The sequence below is a fragment of the Perissodus microlepis genome, chromosome 2, assembly GCF_051167445.1.
Source record: "Perissodus microlepis isolate ML-2025 ecotype Zambia chromosome 2, ASM5116744v1, whole genome shotgun sequence".
In the NCBI taxonomy this organism is placed as follows: Eukaryota; Metazoa; Chordata; class Actinopteri; order Cichliformes; family Cichlidae; genus Perissodus; species Perissodus microlepis.
Window position 1 is genome coordinate 29,887,286 of NC_140462.1, and position 22,877 is coordinate 29,910,162.

The window sequence follows — 22,877 nt, forward strand, 5'->3', positions numbered from 1 at the left end:
TAGTGCCAAATCACAACAGTTGCCTCAAGGCACAGCTGATGATAAGTCTCACAGGGAGTTACAAATATCCTCTAGAATATTTTTCCCCAGGACCACATTTTGAATCATGACACACACACACACTGTCACTGTGTCAGCACATTTAAACTATACCAGCCATACTCTTGCAGCTAGTTCATTTTCAAATCTTTAACTATAGTTAGAACTTTAGATTTTAACCTCAATTCATTTCCTTTTTTCAGATGTTAACACCTGGCTAGTAACTTTTGGTTTCCATCTTCACAACACCATTCCTGGTTTTCCAGTCCCAAAGTTTGACTTGAGCATGCCATCGTATGAACTGAGGAAGAGTCAGCTGTGGGATGATCTGCCGGTGGGTAAAATTAATGTCTCTCAGACAAAACTGAACCCAAAATAAACTGAAGAGCGACTGAGACAAAACCTTTGCTTCTACAGATGACCAGATTACAAAAAAGGTGTTAGTTTTTTTTCCTCCCATTGTTTTCCTTTTACCTCTGTATTTTGAAGCTGCCATTTCATAATTGGACTGCATTGCATTTCATAGAAGATCTGTTTTAATTGGGCCATATTTGCATAATAATAAACAGAAAATAAGGAAAAGTTTTCTTTGCGCTGTCTGAGTTTAGTTACGAGCTGAACATATTTTAAAGCTGTCTAATTTTCTAAATAATATTCTGGTGTCGCTACTGTTAAAACTACTTTTTGATGCTTGGCTCCTTTGGTCTAAGGCCTTAACACAAAAAAAGTGTTGCAGTAAAATTGTCATGGGGGATTTATCTACTTTTGGCTTGAGAACACAGCTTGAAAACACCATTATCTTGGATGGGGATGAAAAACTCTCTGAAGCAGAGCAGTAGCTGGTTCTAAATGGCCTGGAGAGTCAGGTTCTGCCATGTTCAGGCATTAACGTTTCACTGCACTTTTCCTACAGTCTATCTCTGGGGTCCAGCAGGAAGTAACCAGACAAGCACACTCTCTCTTGTCATTCGAGCGGCTGCCAGAGGTCCATCTCAATAGAGGTCGGAGAGGTGAAAAGTCTTGGCTGTGGTTCTCAGCTGCAATGTCTCCCATCGGAAGGGCTGTTATGTTTGCCATCTACAAGGGCAGTGTCCACACTCACACACTCAACGTGGCCAGTGAGGACTGTATCAAGGTTGCATCAATCCTCAACAATGCTTTCTATCTAGAAGACCTCCACTTTACCATAGAAGGGCGAGACACCCACTACTTTGTCAAGCCAGGCCTTCCAGATGCTGACCTTGCTGCGTTACACCTCACTAGTGGACACAAGACTCTTGAGAATGGTGTCAATGTGACTGTTTCCCAGTCCACCACAGTCATGGACAGTCGAACTCGGCGATTTGCAGATGTGGAGATTCGTGCTGGTGCTCTGGCTTTCCATATCCGCTACGGATCCACAGTGGATGAGGAGAAAGCGCGAGTTATCGAGCTTGCACGTCAGCGTGCCCTGGCAGGCGCATGGGCCAAAGAGCAGCAGCGAGTGAGGGACGGTGAGGAAGGGGTTCGCCCCTGGACAGAAGGGGAGAAGAGGCAGCTTCTGAGTAGTGGCAAAGTTTTGGGATATGATGGGTACTATGTGCTTTCCATCGAGCAGTACCCAGAACTAGCAGACAGCACTAATAACATCCACTTTCTTCGGCAAAGTGAAATTGGGAAGAGGTAACAATACCAGGTGTACTTTCTGCCAAAGAGACTTTGTTTTGGTGGAGACTCTCCAGTCGACAGAAATGAAAAGCAACTTTAATTAATAGTTGCTGGTGAGTGCCCTGAGTGTTATTGTGTTTTTGTATAAAAATAGAAAAAAAAGGAACAAAGAAAAAAGAAAAACAAAAGAGGAGAAAAACAGAAGTAGTTAAAAACAATGCTGTGCATTGTGACCTGGACACTACAGAGTAAATGTTCAACTACGCTACGCCTTAACATGGCAGTTACAGGTCAGTTCCTCTGTAGCACAAGCCTTCTGGACTCTGAAACAGAGGAATAGTGGTGTCTTTAAGGAATCAGTGAGCTAATTTAGGTGTTTGGGTTTTTTGTTTTTTTTGTTGTTTTCATCAAGGAAAGTTGGGTCAACAAATTATTGTAAGAGCAGAGGAAATGTTTACATTATGCATATCTGCACTTCTCTAGAAGTACCAGGCTCGTGGGTGCAGTCCCAGAGCAAGCAGTGTCCTTGAGTATTTGTTTTGTTCTGTTTTGAAATCAGAGACTTCTGATTATAGAAATATTCTCACCAAACAACCACTATGTATACCAGATTTAGCACTGTAAACATCAAAATGTCTTATTCTTGTTGAGATAATTTTAAACAGAAAAAAAAAGAAACGTGTTTAAATGCGGTACCTGATATTCATTGTGAGAAAAAAAACAACAAAAAGAAAAAAAACAACAACAACAAAAGGACAGCAAAGGTATGAAGAACTTTGCCCGGTGGGACAAAGCACAGCTTTGTCTTGGATAGCACAGGGACACCACATTTTGTAAATTATGCAAGAGTTTTATGGCATTTTTTTAAGAAACTGAATAAATGTCTGTACTAGTCATCTTAACAGTAATTTATGTTGTGTTTATACATAAATAAAGTCCAGCTGATTTTTATTTTCGTTCTTTTAGTTTTATGTGAGACATTGATTCAAAAAAAATTATATATATATATATAGATATATCTATATATCTATATATATATATATATATTTATTTATTTATTTTTGTCATTCTTTCAAATACAGCTAATTTGGGGCTTCTTCACAATGCTCTGTTTAAGTAAGTAACAGAAACCTGTGCATGTGGTGACAAGTATTTAGAAGTGGTGATGTATCTATAACTTGCAGTCAACTATTACTTCCACTAAATTTAATGTTTATTGGGCATAATGCCTTTTGACTTGGCTTTCCTGTCCAATGAATAATTCATCAACACAAATATTTCATGAACCCATCTCACATAAACAACGTTACAGTGGATACAAATATAGATCACATCCATGTTCTCGGTAGGTATCATTTTTTTTGAATGTTAAATGCACTAATTAAAATGATATTGGGGTTCTTTCGGGTGTGTTGTTTTTTAGATTTCTGAAATGAGACTTTTTTGATATTAAGGGTGTTCATTAGCAGTGTTAGGGCCAAGCTTTATCAAGGCGAGTTTGTTATTGACTTTTTTGGTCCGACAGTGTTTTAGTTCTAATTGTTAAAAATGTCAAAAAACATTTAAAACTACAAGAATCACTGTGCAGATATAGGTGAAAATGAACTACCATCCAGCTACTGCAACACATAATCAGACTACTACTAATCGGATGCTGATTTTGATTGATCTTCAGAAGCATTCCCAAATAGCAACATATATAAAGCACAAGTATTCCAAAATAAAATAAAAGCAGTGCCAAAACCCCATCAAATTCTCAAATTAGATTAATGGTTTAAAATAAATCTTCTGAGCTACAAAGCCCTAGAAGACAAATGAAGCATTACTTTGAAGTCAGCTGCTCGAAGGCATTCTGAAGTATGTAAATTGATGAAGAAATTTTAAGTTTAATTAAGCTGAAGTATAGACAGTTGACTAAAAGTCTAGTCAGTCAGTGTCATTATCACAAAGGATAAATTTGCGTGTGAACATAAAAAGCTTATTTTCTCAAAATTACATTTAGGCTGTGATCACCTTTTCCGGTGTTTTTCATCAAAGCACAGAAGAGTTTGGATGTTGGAATGTATAAGTCTGAAAATAACCCCTTCATATGAAAGTGATTTCTTTTTCGTGGTAAACTTCAAACAGCATTTCAAACCAAATGGGAGCCGAATATTCTTTGCTCAAAAGTTGTTTTACACTGTTGTTTTTGTCCTCCTCTCAGCTTCTCTGCTTCCCCCAGTTTCTTTATATGTTGTTGGGGGTTTTGTTTCTCCATTTAAAATATTTTATGACACACAGCCCAACAAAGGTGCATCTCTTTTAATGTTTCTCAGCACAAAATCTGAAATACATGCCTTCAAAGTTTTCATCAGAATCCCTTTGGGTATATCACCCCCATTCACTGTCAACTTTTAATGAAATGTTTTATTAAAGTTCCCCTGTGGGCCATCGTCTGTTGTTCTTCACGTTGAAATTATAGTGAACTTATACGAATCCCCATTTGTTTTGATATATCCATACAAAGCATTTCAAACCCCTGCTGAAAAAAACAAAACATAACGGAATTCTAATGCAAACTTGACTATGCCAAATATGAAGTATTCAAATCTTTCATTCTCTTAAAAGCCCTCTGATGCTCCCTAGTGGTACAAAGCACATAGTTCAGAAAGTCATCCGGCTGACCTGCTTTATCGCAGCACACTTGTTATAACAGCAATTATTACTATTCCTTCATAAGGGTCATAAAAATAGTTTCTTTGAGATCCAACTTCAAATAATTTGGTGAAATTCTAGTGATTAGTAAGCCAGATGTTGGGAGGGAAAAGACTCCAGGTTAATTTAAAGAGACATCAAATGGAATAGTTAAACTAGTAATATTAAAATGAACGCCAGTACTGCTGCAGTATCACACTGTGACCACACTGCCAGAGCAACAGTGCGGCATATCACTATGCAGTGCAACTAGCTCTACTTCAAAGGCTTACATAAAAGAGATGGCAGAACTTTGCAAGAACATCAAAGAACCAAAAGCATTGTGCAATAACCACATCAGAGCAACAGAGAAAAAAAATCAAGCATGTTTCATAATTCTTTTTTTCAGATGGAGGTATGAGATCACACCATCAAACATGAAATGATTTCACACTCTACATGTCCCCCTCTTGGATACCTGAAGATGAAACCAAAGATCATATGACACTTCAGTTTGACGTCAACGGGCTTGATTTATTTAGGTGGTTGATTTTGACTTTCAAGTGGCTCGGGGACTTTATATCAAAATAGCTGTTACAGTACTGAAGAAATATCTACAAGTATAAATTCTGATTCAAGTCTAGAGATGTAGGGAATTGAAGCAAGCTTTGACAAAAATCTCCTCTCCTCAGATTCATATAAAATCATCTGACAAAAAGCTGAGACTAAAGACAGCTGCAGTAATTTAAAGCGAAGGTGAATTTACAGTAACAAAGCGGCGAACGTCGATGCGATGTTAAATATGTGCAATCATGTTCATCATCCGAGCTTATTAGATAATTATGAGCACATTAATAATCAACAGACGGAGACAACGCACATTTTAAATCTTAAATGTCCAGGGGGAAGTTAAATTTAAACATGTAGTCCGTGACTCATAAAAGATCTGTTTTTTCCCTTCTGCCAACAAACAAGCACACAAGCAAATGCAGTTTCATTAGTGTTTTTACTCACTTTGAGCTGACAACTCGTCGAGCTTCCGTTTGATGAAAAATCAACAGAACCTGTAGAGATAAAATCAGATTGATGTGTAACAGTATTTTTGGCAGGATTTCCAAATGCAGGAAATTTGACTAAACTTAAATAGTAGCGACTTAAAAAAAGGATCAAACAGGTGCAATTTTTCTAAAGGAAAATGTTTGAACTAACAACAGAAACAGAAGGTAAAATATTAGAGTGTATAAATATTTTCTTTGTGATGTTTGCCACTTAGAGGATGCCTACAGCAAAAAGAACAGTTATTACTTAATCTGTTTGCTACATTTTGTAATACATTTGTTGCTACATTTAAATTATAAATGCACTGATTGTGTTTAACTGTGAGGATAAAGAGTCCAGTGATTTATATATGAAGGCCGAGCTGAAGACAAAGATGACATTGATTTATCCCAGGACTTTATACCTGTTAAAGGACAGAGAGAAGAGAGGGGGTGGATAGAGATGGTTAACTTTCATTTCACATGGCAGTGAGAACAAGAAAATGATTTATCCCTGCCTTTTTTTAATTAGTAACTCAGTCTCAGTCTGACTCAGTAAGGCATGTCATAATACATGTCGTATTTGTGAGACTTGCAAATGTACCGTAATAGGTCTCGTGTCTTCACAAACATCTCATCCACTGTAGCTGTTTCTCCACCAGCATCCCATTCATCCCAACTAAATGAGAACAAGAACAAAGGATTTTTTGGGGTTCTTGCTGCTCTTCTTGCTCAGCGTGAAGCCTTATAATGCTAGGCTTGTACCATGTCCCAATTCAGAAATAGCTGCTTGTTATCATTCCTCTGATCTTCTGAGAACTGTTGCGCACGCTGATGGGACTACTTGGTAAGTCTGCAAAGAGTGTTGGAATAAAAAAAACAGAGAGAGCTAATGATCTCAGGGACGATTTAGAGAGAGTGGACTGTGGATTCTTAGTTTCACGCGGATGAAACGGAGTGCACTGTTGTTCAAAAGCACTGTGTGTGTGTTGTGATGTGGCTCGGGTAGCGGGGAGCAACAGAACTATTTTTACACAGACCATGTGGATTGTGAGAACAACAAATATTTCCCATGTGTATGGCAGCTATTACAGTGTGACATGAATGACATTTACAGCTCCCAACAAGCAGTGGACAAAAACACTCCGTCTCTTCAAGGTATGTATATCATGTGCACTCAGTAACTTTAAAACCACGCATTTCCAATCTCCACCAACATAAATAGAATATTAACCAAATTGCAAATATTTACAGCTGAGTTCAATGACATACAGACGGTCATCACGGGTTTCTCGTGACTTCCACACTAATACAGAAGGTCCTGAAAAATCGATAACACCATTGTAAACAAATTATTTCACAACAAGAAAAAAACAATCTTATGATGCAGAAAAAAAAATACAATGGAGAATATATATATATACACTTTACATTCTCTGTCTGTGATGCAGCAATGAGATTGTGAGAGTGTTTTAAGCAGTTGGGTAAAGCAACTTCTGAACTACCTGTTTTTGTTTTTTTTGCTGTGTTCAAATAATCCAATAAAAATGAACTGTATGAACCAGCGCTAAAAGCTGGGGGGGGTAACTGTAACTTTAATATTTCTAAGATAGAGAAATTGTCTTAAGGACCTGGTTGAAATGAGATTTCCATTTTTAAATTAAAGCAAAATCACTCCTATATTTTTAATCAGTGGTTAAACCTGTTACAGCTAAAACCACCAAATACTAAAAGCAGTATTTGTCTTCCTTCTTTGGGCTGCATCTACAGAGTCCCCATAACATTTCAGAAGCAAAAACAGATGAAGCCCATATTTGTCTTTGCAGCAAGGACAGGTGTTGTCTATCTTATCTTTATAAGTTCAGTTTTTTCATAGAGTATAAACAGAGTATCCCTGAGTGTAAACACTGAAGCCCAGTGACTAAGACAGCCACGTCTAAATTAAAACCCTCAAGCAATGCATTGCAAATTCAAAATCTCATAATGTGGAGATCATTTGATATTCCTGATAGCTTCGTAAATGCAGAAAAATAATATGCCCTTATTTTATTATTTTAGGTCTGCGTGACCCTTCTTTTAGCAGGTCAAACAAAGTCCAGACATCAGTCCTGAGTACAGATAAACAGCGGCTCCAAGGGAAAAATAGAGGCGGGCCGGATGGTAACTGTATACTTGTGACTGATTGGACAAGATAAGTCTTTAAAAACTCGGATTGTGTTGAAAACTCTTTTATTAAATATTAGTCGATGAACAAGGACACATCTTTGCTGCCACCGATTTGAATAAGTCATGAGTGGATGTCCGTACTTTGAGAAGAAGCATTTGTGCGTTCATATTTTTAATCACACTTACACTCTTGGATTTTTATCCCCCTTTTTTCACATAATTAAATAGAAACATGTTACCTACATTTCTAATCCTGTTGATGGGAAAACAAGTAACCAGAGGTGTTCTCTTTGTACTCCAGGTTATTCAAAAATAAACCTCCCAAAACTGAAGAAGGTGAGGATGACTCCCAGGCAGGGGTCAACAAGGCCAGTAGAGGAGGAATTATCTATGGAGACTACCTGCAGGTACAAATCTATATTTGTACTGAAATTTGCATTTGTTGTTCAATCAAAGTTTTTATATCAATTGATTTCTCTCTTTCCAACCCTCAGCTCGACAAAATACTCACAGCTCAGGTTCTGCAAAGTGAACTAAAAGCCAATAAGATCCATGATGAGCACCTCTTCATTGTCACCCATCAAGGTAAGTTGAGCTTCATTTTGTTTGAAATTATTTTTTTCTCATTTTCTCAAGAAAGCAAAATTGAATCCAGTCATAAACTTTACTTAAATGTTGATTTGATTGTAAATCATTCACCTTGTTTACAGACAGTTAGAGACAGGTGAAAAATGAAAAAGGAAAATCAATTTTAAATTAAAGGGAGACTCTTTCACCCCTATAGTGAACGATATGGAGGTTTTTGGCTGCATCCACTTAGTGTGAGACGCCGCTGCACACCAATAGAAATAGTTCAACTTTTTTTCCTTCATTTCTCTCTTTCTCCACCAGTGAATAGAAAAATGTAAAAGTCTTGACTGCTTACTGACCTTTGTCTTTACCTCAAAATAAAATACTTATATATATTAATGATGCTTAAAGATCTTTTTTTTATTATTATTTTAGCCTATGAACTGTGGTTCAAACAGATTTTGTTTGAACTGGACTCTGTGCGAGAGATCTTCATCAGCGGTCATGTAAGTTATATTTCTGTGGTAACAGAAGGTTAAGCAATTGTGAATTCATAATTAAAATAGAGAAAAATGAAATGTATCTTGCACTGCTGCTACTATTTTTAGATGCACACTGCAAATGTTAAAGATTGAGTGCTGATAAGAAAAATGAAGTCAATAAGATGAAGGATTTAAAATGCATTTTAAAGAAAACCATCAGTGGAGAACACCGTCACAATCACTCAGTGCCTCTGTTTAAAAAATTACATTCACTAGTCATACTAAAGTTTGTGATCAGGTATTTCCAGACTAATAGCAGAACAGCAGTTGTAATTTAACATCTTGCTTAGGTAGAAATATACATTATATGTTATACTTGTAAAAAATATTGTTGGAAATACAAAAAGAACTAGTTATTTAATTAGACTGTTTCCCGACCTACAAGCTTAAATATGATCAGCAATAATTCCCCTAACATTTGCTCTTCCTCTGAAGGTCCGAGACGAACGTAACATGCTCAAAGTCAACACTCGCATCCACAGGGTTGTGATGGTCTTCAGACTGTTGGTTGACCAGTTTGCGGTTTTGGAAACAATGACAGCCTTGGACTTTTTTGACTTTAGGTAAACTCCTCTCCAAAAAGCAATATAACATGCACTCCTCCACAACGTTGCACTCTGGCTTAACTGTGTACATGTATGCTTATTTGTGTATACAGGGAATACCTATCTCCGGCCTCTGGCTTCCAAAGCCTCCAGTTTCGGCTCTTGGAGAACAAAATTGGAGTTCCAGACAACCTGAGGGTTCCATACAACAGACGCCATTACAGGGACAACTTTAAAGGTCATGACAGTGAGATGCTGCTCTCCACTGAGCAGGAACCAACACTTATAAAGTTAGTTGAGGTATGTTTTACAGCCACATACATGTGGAAGGGCTACCATTTTTGATTTAGTTAGTAAGTAATTAAAACACAAAGAATGAACATGAATTTGTTGTTCTTTGCCCTGTTGGGCAATTAGGACTGGTGGGCAATTAATTTTGCCAAGGTGCCACATGACAAACTGGGACTTTTGTAAAGGGCCAAACCAATAAACTGAACCCATTTCTGCTCAATATTAATTTTGTCTCTCTATAAGCTCCATGGTGTAGCCCTCTACGACAGTCCCAATTTCTCATGTGACCCTTTGGCGAAATTAATTGCTCACCCCTGTGTTAGAGCATACATGTGAGAAAAAACCCTGGGCTGTTCTTTCAGGAGTGGCTGGAGAGAACTCCTGGATTGGAGGTGGATGGCTTCAATTTCTGGCAAAGGCTGGAAATCAATATATTTGATGGGTTAAATCAGGAGAAGGAGAAAATTGAGGTAAGAGATGGCTCCAGCTTTCAGAACAAACTTTTTTTCTTTTCTTTTTTTTGCTGTCCCTGGAGTACACCGATGACTGACAGAGACGGCTGTTTTTTCCTCCCATATTTTCTTTTAAAGAAAATGCCTGATTCTGAAGAGAAAGAGGAACTGATGGCAGAGATGGTCAAACAGAGGGAGCTTTTCACATCTCTGTTTGATGAAATGCGCCACAATCACCTTGTCAGCAAGGGTAAGTGTTTAATCAGATGCCATAATCACCGAGGCTTTATCATGTTTATTTACGGCCTCTATTTGACACAAAGTGAAGCTTATCTTGTGCAAGGTGTGGACTTTAAAATTGAAACTCTAGTTTACAAAAGGATGTAAACGCCAACATTTCTTGTTACCTTGAAAATAAAAATTTTCCCTTTCGTTAACAAGGTGAGAGGAGACTCTCTTACAAGGCTCTGCAAGGTGCTCTGATGATATACTTCTACAGGTATGTTTAGTTTGTTTTAGGTTTCCTCACCTTTAATGGTCTAGTGGTGACACTGTATGTTATATTTGCTTCCTATTCATAGTTTTACATTGTTAACACCTGGAGGCTGCAAACAGCTTCAGTGGAAAGTGTTGCACAAGAATGCCTCAGTGCTAGTCCCTGAGGCAAGGGTACTCATTTGTTCTTCCCACATAAATTTTCCATATCACAAGCCCCTTTGTGAAACCTGCCTGAAAATGTAAGCTTTATTAAAAGGTGTGTGTTTTTTTTTTCTTTCAAATCGTTGCGGTAAGGACACATTGTCACTTGAGATTTACTGAGTCTATGCAAAAGTCAACAGAGGTAACTGAAGTTAGTGGAAGGTGATAACAGATGCAAAATTTAATACGGTGACTTACTGGTGGTAGTGAACAGGTGATAGTTGTGCTCATGTTATAGCTGATATGTAGAGAAAATAGGGTTTTTTTTACATTATAATCTGTGAAACATAAAATCTTCTTTTTTTTTACCTTTAAGGGAAGAGCCAAGGTTCCAGGTTCCCTTCCAGCTGCTCACATCCCTCATGGATATCGACACCCTCATGACGAAATGGAGATGTAAGTACCGAGGCATCACCATTGCTTGCTACGTGTAAACAGAGTAAGAAAGTTTGAGGGGAAAGGAAAGTATATTTGTTTTCTACAGTGTGTTGTTTTTATTTTTTGCCCAAGGGCAGAACTGGACTAAGAAAGAAGCCTACAAAGTTACTAAACTTTAAAGTTAAATTTGAACCCAAGAGGCAGAAGAACCTTATAACATCCTCCATGCCCGCTGATCAATACAACCTATCGCCAATGGACAAAATAACAATGGCTATTCCTGGGTGTTTTTTCCCCTACTTTTTTGTAGACAATCATGTGTGCATGGTTCACCGGATGATTGGCAGCAAAGCTGGCACAGGGGGGTCGTCTGGCTACCACTATCTTAGATCAACTGTCAGGTATTGTATGATGTAAAATAATGTTATGATTAGACATTTATTTTCACACAGCAAGTATCCGAAACACTTCAGAGTTAATTTAGATAAAGACAGCGCAGTGCTACTCTGCTTATCTTAATTAACTTGTCATGTAGCAGTTCCTTCTGTAATGCACAGTGACAATATATTTAAAGTTCAAAGAAACAACACAAGAGTAAAATAAAATGTGAACCGCAGTTTATTTTTTGCTTCTCAGAAGACAAAATTCAGAACAGTTGCACATACTAAGTAAATCATTCTATATTTGATCTTTTTAATTAGTGACCGATACAAAGTTTTTGTGGATCTTTTCAACCTGGCAACATTCCTGGTGCCTCGCCACTGGGTACCCAAGCTGAATCCCAACATTCACACTTTTTTGTACATGGCTGAGTGCTGCGACAGCTCCTACTGCAGCAGTGACGACTCGGATTAGAGTGCATCTCACTCGTCTGTCCAGGCTTTTTCACTTAAACAGATCTCCCAGCAGCGGATTATTTACAGTTCAATGAGAGGTGAAAATCATGTCAAAGAAATACATTTTGTTGATGTTTATGAGAAACAATGCATGGCATCTTGTCAGTGTACCTTTAAAGAACTCGTGTATGTGTTGAATGGAGGCAATTCAACATATGGCCAGTTTTATCAAACACTATATATTATTAAGAAGGATTAAAATCTAGGTGAGATGAAATTCGAGGTCATGTGGTATTTTAATTTAACATTAGGTGAACTGGATGTTGGAGTGAAGAATAACGCAGACGGGTTGATTTGAAGGCGTGATGTCTTTACATGGCATCACACATAAATGCACAAAAACAGTACATGTAACAAAGTAACTACGTTTGTACATATTAATGCTTAGCAAACAAGAGAAAATCAAGATAAATTATGCTGCAGGCTTATGATGCAATGTCTCACAGATAATAAATCAAATATTTAAACAGCCAAATTAACACTATTTTACTTTAATCTTGACAGTGAGCCACAAAGTACTGCAGATGGCTCCTTGATAAGAAGTGCTTAGATGTTTCCTCAATAAATTTATGTAAATTGGCTGAGATTGACCTGAAAGCAAACAGATCAGTGAGAGCAGTGATCAAACTGTGAGTGCAAGGACAACGCTGGTGGCGATGATGAGTTTTACAAAAATGGATCATCTTTCATCTCAGCACAGGGATGGTGTCATGGAGGGAGCCATTTCAGACTACTCAGATGTGTCTTGAGTGCATAAAGGTGTACAGAAAATGACGAACCAATGAACCAAACACATCAATGTCTAAAATAAAACCATTTGCACAGAATAAATATGAACCATAAAATTGTACATAATGTTGTTGCTGTTTTTGTAAAGTTTTAAATTAATTTTGTCACGTATTTATGCACTGATTAATGCAATATCTTTATAGCCAAATGTATGACTCATAACCTATGACATATATCTGTATGTATTTAATAAGATATGTTTTATATGATGGAACAATTCATGTTATTGTATTTTTGCAGTGATGTGTTTTATTGTTCTATTAAAATTCAACACTTGCCAACAGTATGAAGTATTTTATTTGGTTTTAGTGGTGCTTACATCTCAATAAAAACATTTAAAGTGGTACTCGAAAGCAAACAGATGAATGATTTGAATTTTGGCACTGGTAATCACACACACACACACACACACACACACTGACTCATACAGGCATTGTCGTCAAAGAAAAACAGCTGCCACTGAATCTGCAATGCCTGTAAAAAGAAAAAGAAAATAGAGAAATACTGTTATTCCCCAGGGAGATTCTGGACACTTCAGTGCACCTATCTTAAGCTGAAAGTTCATATAAACATAAAATGTCAAGATCAAAGGTCAAACTCACCACAAACGTTACCACCTATTTTTATATAAACATAGCCCTCATTTCCCCATCTTGTTCCCCAGGAGTTCTGCACAATCCAGTATGGAATGTCCCCTGAAAGACAACATGCATTTAACACTGAATTATTTACTAGGTAAATCAGACCTACTTAGTATGTGTGCTGCACCCACATTAGACTGTTACATAATCACTCCAATACTTGTGTAATACCTAGAAAACAGAAGTGTTTGAAATAATTGATGTTAATAAATGTAAAGTATTTTTGTCTAAACTGCCCATAAATAAAGTATGAGATAGCTGCTACCACACAGCTGTAACCAAACTAGTGTTTAGCCTCTAATATTCATAAGTGTCCACTTTCTGGATCCCAAAAGAAGTAGATAAACATTGAAATAAACAGAACATCTGGTACATCATCACATCAACATGAGTACACAAACTGTTAATGATTACAATTTCAGCTAACCTTTGATCACTGCATGCTAAGAGAACAGGGGATTAGGGTAAAAGGTGAAATAGCAAAATACTTAATGATACACTGTAAATAAGGCAATTTTAAAAAGAAAACTCATACTCTGCTTTAATCTCGTAAATTACTTGCAACTAAACAAGCAGGAGTTGTAAAAGAGTTGAGATGAAATAAGGAACTTTGGTTCTTACGACCTTGAGAAATGAAAACATTTTCATTTTTATTTAGTCTTCAGATCTGACATGTAAAACTTTTTCCTCCTGCTGGCTCATATTTCACTTGATATAAAAATTTTATTTTTAAGGATTCGAAATAAGCTAAAAACTCTGATAAACTCTGTTAGCTCAAATAAATTATAAAGTCATATTTTTTAAACTATTCAAAATACTTTGTCTCACTTAAATGTGACATGTGGTAGTATTTACCGGTAGTGTCATAGCCGACAATCAGAATAGCATGGGTGGACCACTGGCTGGAGCAGTGGTATTGGATGATTCCTCCCAGGTAATCTTGCCAGCTTACAGCATCCACAATAGCAACCAAAGGGCCATATTGTAGTAGCTGACCCATCATTGCCTTCTCTTGACCACTGGGAAAAAACACAGCACAAGGTGTTCTCATAATTACGTTACTACTCTAATGTAAAGTCAGGCAGTTAAATGTTGTACAAGAATATTTAACTAATCAACTTCAATTATCAGTACATCAGTTTTGTTTGATTTTTACTAAATGTGGTGCATTTTCTCCCGTCAGTTTGTTGCTCAAGAACTGGCCTCTTCAGTTACACTCTCTGTCCTTCCACAAGATGATTCCCGCTGGGTTTATGTCACGCTGTACTCTGCCAGCCTTATTACATATGGTGTTCGAAGCCCCTGTTTGTGCCAAATCTATACCGAAGAAAGTCAGAATAAAGTCATTTGGGTTTCCATTTATGGTGAGGTTGTGTTAAAACTTTATGGTGTTTTGCAGCGGTAAAAATCTGGTTTAACCATGAGATTAGCCGTCTGTCACCTCCCCAACCTCCCACCCTGCAGAAACATCCAATTCCAGCAGCTTGATAAACTCCGTGACCTAACGTTGAGACCCCTCAGAAGACACATACAGGTCTAAGGAAAATGTTTAGACTGGATCAGTGAATTGTGGATGAGAGAACATCAGGAATTTAAGTAACATTGTGTTGATATGCAATAAATCTCAATATCAGCACTTCACTTTCAAGTTCTGTTTAGGAAGGCAAAGTGGCTTTATTTACATGGCACACTTCAAACAGAGAGGGAAGTTAAACTGCTTTACACGGACAAAGGGAAGCATCAAAAATGTCATTCAAAAATAGTGAGCCACAATAAACTATAAATATAAGAGCACGGAATGACAGGTAAGTATGCAAAAGGAAATAAAATGCATCCAAAGAAAATAAAATATGAACATAACAGTCCACTATGAATAAATCTACATTGCAATTATGCCATTAGAAGCTGACCTGAAAACAACAACTATAAAACACAGAAACCAATCCATCACAGACAAGGGAGAACAAGTGAGTTTTTGGGTTAAATCTGAAAGTGGCTAGATTGGCGTGCATGATATATCATCAGGAAGGAAGTTGTTTCCATCTGTATGCAGCACACTAGCAGAAGGCAGCCTAACCTAGTTTGATTCTAAGTGATTTATAAACCAGCAACAGAACTTGAAAGTGTCCGATTTAAGAATATCACCTTAAATTCTAACCTCTTGTTACAATTCTGGCAGCAGCGACTCTCTGAGAGGCCCGAGGCTGTCTGACAGGCTTTAGTGAAAACAAGAAATATTTATGATATAGAAATGAAGTATCACTGAGTTTCTGCAAACCTTTGTGAATTCCAAACCTTGGTAGTCAGTATACAGAGTGAGAATCTCCTGGCTATGGCATTCATCATGTATTTAACTTTTGTCAGGTAGCAGCTGGGGTGGCTGACTATTTTACTTTTGACTTGTTAACACAAATTTCAACTGCACTAAAAAAGATGAATGTGAAAAAGATGTTTGTTTTTGTTTGTTTTTTAAAGCACTTCATGGAGTGTGCATGTAGTTGAAATAATCAGTTGAGTTTATGAACTTCTCTGATAAATGCCTCCATATTAAAGTAGAATGAACAACATGTTGGTAAAATCCCATTACAAAAATGCTGATTGTTTTATTTGTTTCCAAAATGGATTTGGTCCATGTCTACATTTTTCATAGCTGGGTGTCCAAACCGATTACTGAGTTTAGAAAAGCAGTATATTTTTGAATCGCTCTTGAGTTAAAGAAGCAAAATCAACCACATTCAGAGTCTGAGGTCTAGTCGCTATTTCTCCCTGTAGTCTTTTACTTCCATTACTACTTTAAGTCCTTAAACTGCTGTGTGAAGATAAGAGGTTATCTAGGCCATCTCACAGAGATCCAGGGTCCTGCAGCAGCAGTACAAATCTATTCTCAAGTTTAACTCTCCTTTCTCCAGCTGCCCATGGCTGTATCCTGCAAAGCACAGGTTGATGAGGCACTCTGCCTCCATGGTAATGAAGGCCAGTTGATGGTACTGCAAATCTCAGCTCACTTGTCCCCCCATTTCCCTGACAAGTGATTTGTAGTTCTTTTACTTTGCACCAAGAGAGTTGCAGACATTACTACTTGCAGAATTATTGCCAGGCAGACAGTACTCCTGTTTCTTACTAGTCGTGGTTGTGATAATTTGCTGTGTGTTAGCACAGTAAATTATCACTACCAAGACTCTTTTCCAATATATGGAGTCTATGATAAATGAGGTTTGTACCATTCAAGGTCATGGTTGCATACTGATACTGTAATAAAAATATTAGAAGAAACATGGCAGCCCTCCATGTTTTTAACAAATTCATTCTTGTTTGGCAGAAAAACATGAAGAAAACAACAGTTAATAAATACAATTAAAATGTATACTATTGTTTAAAAGATTGCACATAAATAAATAAATAATAATAAACAATAAACATCATCTTAGGTTACTTGGATGCTCAGTTAAATCTGCTCTGACAGTGGATTCAGAGCCTAGCTATGAAAGTATTATACTGAGAAGGCAAAATAACAATAACAACAGAAGGCATTACATATGCACGAAGCAAAGTCCCTGTTCTGTTCAATTTTAAGTAAAAACAATCAGATTCACCTTTGGGCCAAAACAAAAAAACTGACCCGGAGTTAAGAACCTCTGTGCTAGTGAGCTATCGATGTCTGTGTTGACAGAGTAAACACTGTGATTGCACAGAACCAATCCCACGCCCATTTCTCTGTCCTTGGTACTTTATGAAACCCACATGAAAGTTGCATGCATATTCTCCTTAATTTTATGAAGTTAATACTTTTATTCCTTGTAGAAAACTTGATAAAAAAAATAAAGTCTCACCTGAAGTCATGTGTTGTAAAGTTCTTTACGGCAACACCGCCGTGTGACTGGGAGAAAAAATGGCAGATTTCCGTTTTGGCCTTATAGGGATACTCAGACTGACTCACCAACTTCATTCTGGTCTACAAAGCAAATAATGAACATTAGTACACAGCATGTCTGTTTTATTTAATTTTTCTTAATGTGTATGTCTAAACAATGTTACACAGATTTTATAGATGCTAAAGTTTTAAATCGTGTGATTCTACAGTAATGTGCAAAGGTTTTAAGCCACCCACTCATTTCCTTAAATTTTGCTAGGAAAATTGGGAAGGAGGTGCAGCAATTTACTGAAACATGCAAAAATATATGGGAATATAGTATATATATATGTTCTCTGTCAAGGTGACCTCTTGACAGAGGCTCTCTGGAGGCCAGTTCAATGACTGATAGTGATCCCCAACACCAGTGGCTGAAATGCAGCCCCAAACCACAACAGAGCCTCCACCATGTTGTACTAATCACTGTGGTACCTCTCCTCACTTCCTCCAAACCAAATATGTCACATTTGAATTCATCACTCCACCTGTTGCCACAGATTTTCAGTCCAGTTCTTGTTTGAGCTGACATACTTCAGTCTTTTCTCACGATCTCACTCTCTTCCTTTCTTAAAAATGGCATTTGACAGCCACCTATCCACTGAGAACATTTCTCACGAGGCTTCAGTGAACAGCAGAAGGATCATCTGAAGGGCAGGTGCATCTCTCAGGTCCTCTGTCAGCTTTTTGCTTGATTTTTACCCATTTTTTAAGGACATGACTTTCAGATAATGTTCATTTGCTGTAGATAGATTTTTTTAAGGACTGTCATTTCTTCTTTTGTACTCCACATGTCCAGTTTCCTCACTTTTTTGGTTTTTGGCTAAATTTTCTTTATAAATCACCTTGGTGCAAAAATATATTGTATGCCTGTAAAACTTATCATTGGCATTTTTCATATATTCAACTAAACAGGAAACAGGAACTGTTGAATTACTGTTCAAGACACTTACAAAACATTAGAAAGTTTGGCACCTTGGAAGCAAAGAACAGAAAAATGAGAGGTGGCCTCGGACTTTTAGACAGTACCATATTTTCAATTTCTCCTGTTGCCTTAGTGATACAGAAATGTTTATTGCAGCCTTGGTCATTTCAGGTATTATAAGCTAAGATTCTGGAAGCATCTTTTATAAGACCTAAAAATCTGTTAACGTTGTGTGACTATCAGCATACCTGTTTTAACCAGTTCAGAGCCCGAGTTGTGGAGCCTCCATTACAGCCTGCGTTTTGGTAGGAGCAGTCAACAACCTGCTGCACACTGAGCTGCTCCAGCTGTGAGCCTCCTATGGCATGGACAGACTGTATGGCACCAACCACACTAAAAGCCCAACAGCTCCCACACTGTGAAGGTAAAATTACAGAAATGAGACAAAAGAGAAAAGAAAAAATCTCGCAAGCATTATTTAGATCCAGCTCCTGACCTAGAATCTATTCACACTGTACCATCCTAAGGAGCTATTTCTTATTTATTTCTGGAAATGAACTACCTATGCATATCTGTCTATATAATCCTACTATAATAATCATCTAAAAAGCCCTGTGCCAGTGTTATAAGACTGACACAAGATTTTAGACGGTTTAATCAAGTATCTTCACTTTTTAAATGCTCTACGCGGTACGTGATAATGTGACTGTGACCGATTGTTTTCTGCTGCCATCTACTGACAGAAAAACCACAGGTATGCACACGCTTCAGAAAAATGTGAATATCTGCTTCAGTTAAAGGTCTTAATTTAAGGTTTTATGTCTATGGCTTATTTATTGTATTCAGACTGCAAAATAATTTCTCATATTTTATATCTGATATAGATTAAAAAATGCTTTCCTGAAACAAGTATTGCTTTTTTGCTGGTACATACAGTAGTTCATCATGTGAGGGATTCTTGTGTGCGTCTGTGTGTTTTGTTTTGTTTTTTTGCTTAATATTTGCACGAGCAAATATTATTCTCCAAACGGCATCCTAATATTGCATGCTCAGTTCACTTACTTGGCATAAATGTATTCCCATAGATGTAATGAAAAACTGAGCTCTCTGTTAAAATCCAATTTTTGCTGCTCAATATGGTTTCACGGCTTAAAATCAATGCTGAAAGCAAAATCAGTCAATATTGCCTGGTCTCGACATAAGTATGTGCTGAGTATACACAATATTAGGGCTATCTGCTTTTAAAGTGATCAAATGTTCTCAAGACACAAACATGGAATCAAGAAAGGTAAAAAAAAAAATGGATCAAGAAGCAAGATGTGAGTGGTTTGATATATTGGGTCTGTGTGCATCCTACAGCAGTTTATATTCTGTCTCACCATCTATGTATTATAAAAACTCAGCAGGTCCACAGGCAGAGCTAGAGAAAAAAAAATCTGTCTGGTAAAACCGCAGCAGAGGAGAGTGGTAGGTGAGAGTGGTCATTTAGTGCATCTCCCTGGAGTGCGAAACTTGACCTGAATAGAGCAAAGTAAAATATATGATCATGATGGCGTTCAGCTGAACCGGTTATGTCTCTCCCTTAGGACAACAGTTTTACAGCAATATCATCATCATCATCCCCTATGGCAAATTGACTGACTAAAGAGATAAAGGACAAAAAGAGCAAAAAGTGTATCTTCAGCAGGGACAAGCAACAACTCAGTCTCACTAACCCTCTCCCTTCTGTACCCCCAGGTCCATTCTGCTCCCTGAGCAACGGCTCCAGAGGTTTAGTTCGTCATTGCTCCTTTGCTCTTCCACTACCATTACCGAGGTCGCCTTTGAGTCAAATATGCCTTTTCCACTCTGGTACTTCATATTAAATGCTTCACATTTGAAGAGCGTTCCCAATGTACTCATCTGAAAAAAAAGTCTCTTTCCACTCACCTTAATTCTCACTTTGAGACATGTGACAACAAGAATGTTAGACTTTTTTAAATGAAAAAAAAATGTCTGCATAAATTCTTAAATATTCTATGAGTGAGTGTGAGTGGTGGTGGTGGGGGGTATATCACTCGGGATTAATCCTGCATTTGCCGATGTACAAGTTGCAAACACCACGTCCATTAATGGACACGCATACTATCACATATTCTGTTTTTTCAAAGCTACCACACTTCAGCTTGGATGATTAGGCATTCGAGATTACTAAAAAGAATTTCAAGTTTTGATTGTCCAGAACACAGGAAAGAGTTTGGTGCCGAGAGAAGGCAAAGGTCTTGTTTATATACGCTTTCTCTTTAGATGAAAAATAATTTTTAACTTGAATCTGTTGATGAAGGGATACACTGGGTTCAGTGACGACGATTTTCAGAGTCCTCTCTGAGCCCATGTAATGATCTTCAGTACAAAATCTCAGTTGTCCCTCACATAGATGTATATGATGAAATCCCTACATTCTTTTTCTGTTAAGAAATGTTATTCTTACACTTACAATACCAGCCACACATTCTCATGTCAACATTTGATGCGTTCTGTCTTCTCTGTGTTATTTTCAATTAGATGCTTTTAGATTAAATTCAATTCGATTTTATTTATATAGCATCAAATCACAACAACAGTTGCCTCAAGGCGCTTATGATCAACTAAAACCACTTAAAATTGCTTTTATTTTACAATTTTCACATCTTTTTTCACTTTGGTGGGGAAAAAATAATAAATTACAATAAAAAATGTTTAAAAAGTGTTAAATGTATATTCACCCTTAAAACTGAAGCACTGAAATCTCTTGCACAGGTCATCAGAAATTTTCACCTACTTAAAAGTGAAAAGCAAAGAATCACCTGACAAGTGTCTACATCATAATTTTGACTGTGTTACTGGTGAAGACTTGCGTTCATTATCAAAGCCTGTGTAGTATTTGGTATTCTGTACCTGTTTGTTGATTGATTGCTTTATTCATAAATAATGAAAAGGCATGACTTTATCTGCCCAATTATGTCTCTGCATCTAAAGCATCTCCAGCTAACCTCCCACATGTACAGTATACCTACAGTATCATGTGTAAAACTTACTGCTTGTTGGTCCTGGACTGGTGCCACGGCTGCCTTGTCCCTCCAGTCAAATTTGTCTGGGAGCTCCTTTACACTCAGTCCAGAGAAGAGAGGAGCTCTCTCATAGACTGCTCCCAGGTACAGATCTGTGGATAAAAAATACAGTTCAAAGTCATTCTTTTTTTATACAAACACAAGTGTAAACTATGATTCTGCAGACTCAGCCTAGTTTAACAAAAGGCAGGACAGAAATATAAATTAATAAAATGTCCAAAGGATTCACTAAACATACCTCTATGTCAAAATATCAACCTACCTCTGAATTCCTCCTGTGAAAGGTCAGAGAATTGGTTGATGCCATACTTGGCAGACTGTGTTTCTGTGGAAAATGAGTTCAGATAGGTGTGCCGTATTGTAGCTCTCTGCAATTACACAAATGAAACGGTACAATGATATTAAATGGGAGGGGGGAAAAGGACAGAAAAACATAACAGTAAACTCTGGTCTTTAAAATAAGTTGTTCATGTAGATGTTCAATACTTTTGATAGAAAGGGAAATGAAAATAATCTACATTTATGTATTTGAAACCTCTCAAAACTTTTCTTATCCAACTCTGACTAAGAAAACACACAATTGTTAATATAATAGCCAAAAAAACCTCTAAGCATGTCATGCTGACAGATGTTAAAACATATTAAGCAGCTTATAAAAGATATGTTGCTAATCATATCAATATACACAGTATAAAACTGTGGCGACCAGTTGGGAAATAAGGAAGCAGGTAAGAGTGAAAGACTAAATTAAATGTTCTTGATCGCACAGCTGTTTTTATTTCATACGACTTCAGCTATTAAGCTGCAATTTTATGTTCACCTCACTCATGTTACTCGGAACACCAGTGTTAACTATTGTTCCAATGTTGTAGTACAATTTTCCCTTAATCTCAGTTTATGCCAGTATTTGTATGCTTTTTATATTTATATCTATATTTAATGAAACATTCAACAAAATTTTCCAAAATTATTTTTCGTATTTCCTTCTTCTGCGTGAGTGGGCGTGGTCTAACAAGAAGTACTCCCCCAGTTTGTTTTCAGTTTTCCGTCTGAGTACTTCACACTTGCTAAGTGTGGCACTTAAGAATTATTCTACGCCTCCTTCACTTTACATACCTGAAAACTGAGATGACGGCGACTAAATTCCTCGCTGCTTACTTCATACGTGCGGTGAAACTGCTTTCTGTATGCCCCGAAATCAGCGGCAGAGCCGTTTAACTGAGTCCGAATTTCACTGGAGTTCACATTTTGGCAAAACACAGGAGAGACAATTAATCCGAGAGCGACCACAGCGGGTATGAACACCTGACAAGCCCTCATTTGATGAACAAATGTCAGCTGAGAAACATCCACACGGGGAAGCACAAGCGTTTTGATGTTCGCGGAAAAGGGTGAAGATTTGTCGCGCATGCGTTGTAATCAAGAGGCGTTCCCTTGGAAACGAAAGAAAGTTTACTACGACGAGCGCTGGTTGATAAAAAATTTGCATGCAAAAAATGTAAACTATTTAAAACGCACATAAAGTATTTTAGGTGTGTGTGTGTGTGTGTGCGTGTGCTGAAATGAAGTTTAATTATTCACATCAGTTTTA

At 37.3% G+C, this 22,877-nt stretch overlaps 3 protein-coding genes and 1 long non-coding RNA gene across 9 annotated transcripts in view; 3 read left to right on the forward strand and 1 right to left on the reverse strand.

Annotated features, from left to right (window-relative positions):
- LOC146392881 (teneurin-3) overlaps nt 1–3,090 on the forward strand; it is a 136,068-nt gene extending 132,978 nt beyond the window's left edge. For all 5 annotated transcript variants that reach the window (XM_084954843.1, XM_084954835.1, XM_084954861.1 and 2 more), the window contains 2 exons: nt 243–373; nt 953–3,090. In XM_084954843.1, coding sequence (XP_084810969.1) covers nt 243–373; nt 953–1,705 — 884 coding nt within the window. In that variant the 3' untranslated portion in view covers nt 1,706–3,090. The remainder of the gene's footprint in view (nt 1–242; nt 374–952) is intronic.
- Nucleotides 3,091–7,515: 4,425 nt separating this feature from the next.
- Nucleotides 7,516–13,199, forward strand: tdo2a (tryptophan 2,3-dioxygenase a). The gene is made up of 12 exons (XM_084954882.1): nt 7,516–7,720; nt 7,864–7,969; nt 8,057–8,147; nt 8,568–8,638; nt 9,110–9,237; nt 9,333–9,519; nt 9,873–9,980; nt 10,101–10,212; nt 10,404–10,461; nt 10,978–11,057; nt 11,350–11,440; nt 11,741–13,199. The coding sequence occupies exons 1-12, from the start codon at nt 7,686–7,688 to the stop codon at nt 11,892–11,894; spliced, it is 1,221 nt and encodes a 406-aa protein (XP_084811008.1). The 5' UTR covers nt 7,516–7,685; the 3' UTR covers nt 11,895–13,199.
- ctso (cathepsin O) lies at nt 11,642–22,714 on the reverse strand. Its single transcript, XM_084954897.1, has 8 exons — nt 22,403–22,714; nt 21,549–21,654; nt 21,254–21,378; nt 18,446–18,613; nt 17,196–17,317; nt 14,221–14,384; nt 13,327–13,419; nt 11,642–13,198 (listed from the first exon to the last, which is right to left on the reverse strand). The coding sequence occupies exons 1-8, from the start codon at nt 22,694–22,696 to the stop codon at nt 13,164–13,166; spliced, it is 1,107 nt and encodes a 368-aa protein (XP_084811023.1). The 5' UTR covers nt 22,697–22,714; the 3' UTR covers nt 11,642–13,163.
- Nucleotides 17,793–21,323, forward strand: LOC146392884 (uncharacterized). Of its 2 annotated transcripts, none has more exons than XR_014802916.1 (3): nt 17,793–17,943; nt 18,459–18,621; nt 19,935–21,323. It is a non-coding gene; the product is annotated as an uncharacterized LOC146392884 (long non-coding RNA). The 2 variants fall into 2 exon arrangements; XR_014802917.1 differs by having other exon boundaries at nt 17,793–17,930.
- Nucleotides 22,715–22,877: the final 163 nt, after the last annotated feature.

Excerpts from the sequence above, each read along its gene's own strand:
- ctso (XM_084954897.1), bottom strand. The coding sequence starts at position 22,696 with ATGCGCGACAAATCTTCACCCTTTTCCGCGAACATCAAAACGCTTGTG. Across the intron at positions 21,379-21,548 it reads TTCACAGGAGGAATTCAGAG|ATCTGTACCTGGGAGCAGTC; the intron begins GTAGGTTGATAT and ends TTTTATCCACAG. Across the intron at positions 14,385-17,195 it reads TTTACAACACATGACTTCAG|TGGTCAAGAGAAGGCAATGA; the intron begins GTGAGACTTTAT and ends GTTTTTTCCCAG.
- tdo2a (XM_084954882.1), top strand. The coding sequence starts at position 7,686 with ATGAGTGGATGTCCGTACTTTGAGAAGAAGCATTT. Across the intron at positions 7,721-7,863 it reads TACTTTGAGAAGAAGCATTT|GTTATTCAAAAATAAACCTC; the intron begins GTGCGTTCATAT and ends TTTGTACTCCAG. Across the intron at positions 8,148-8,567 it reads CTTCATTGTCACCCATCAAG|CCTATGAACTGTGGTTCAAA; the intron begins GTAAGTTGAGCT and ends TTATTATTTTAG.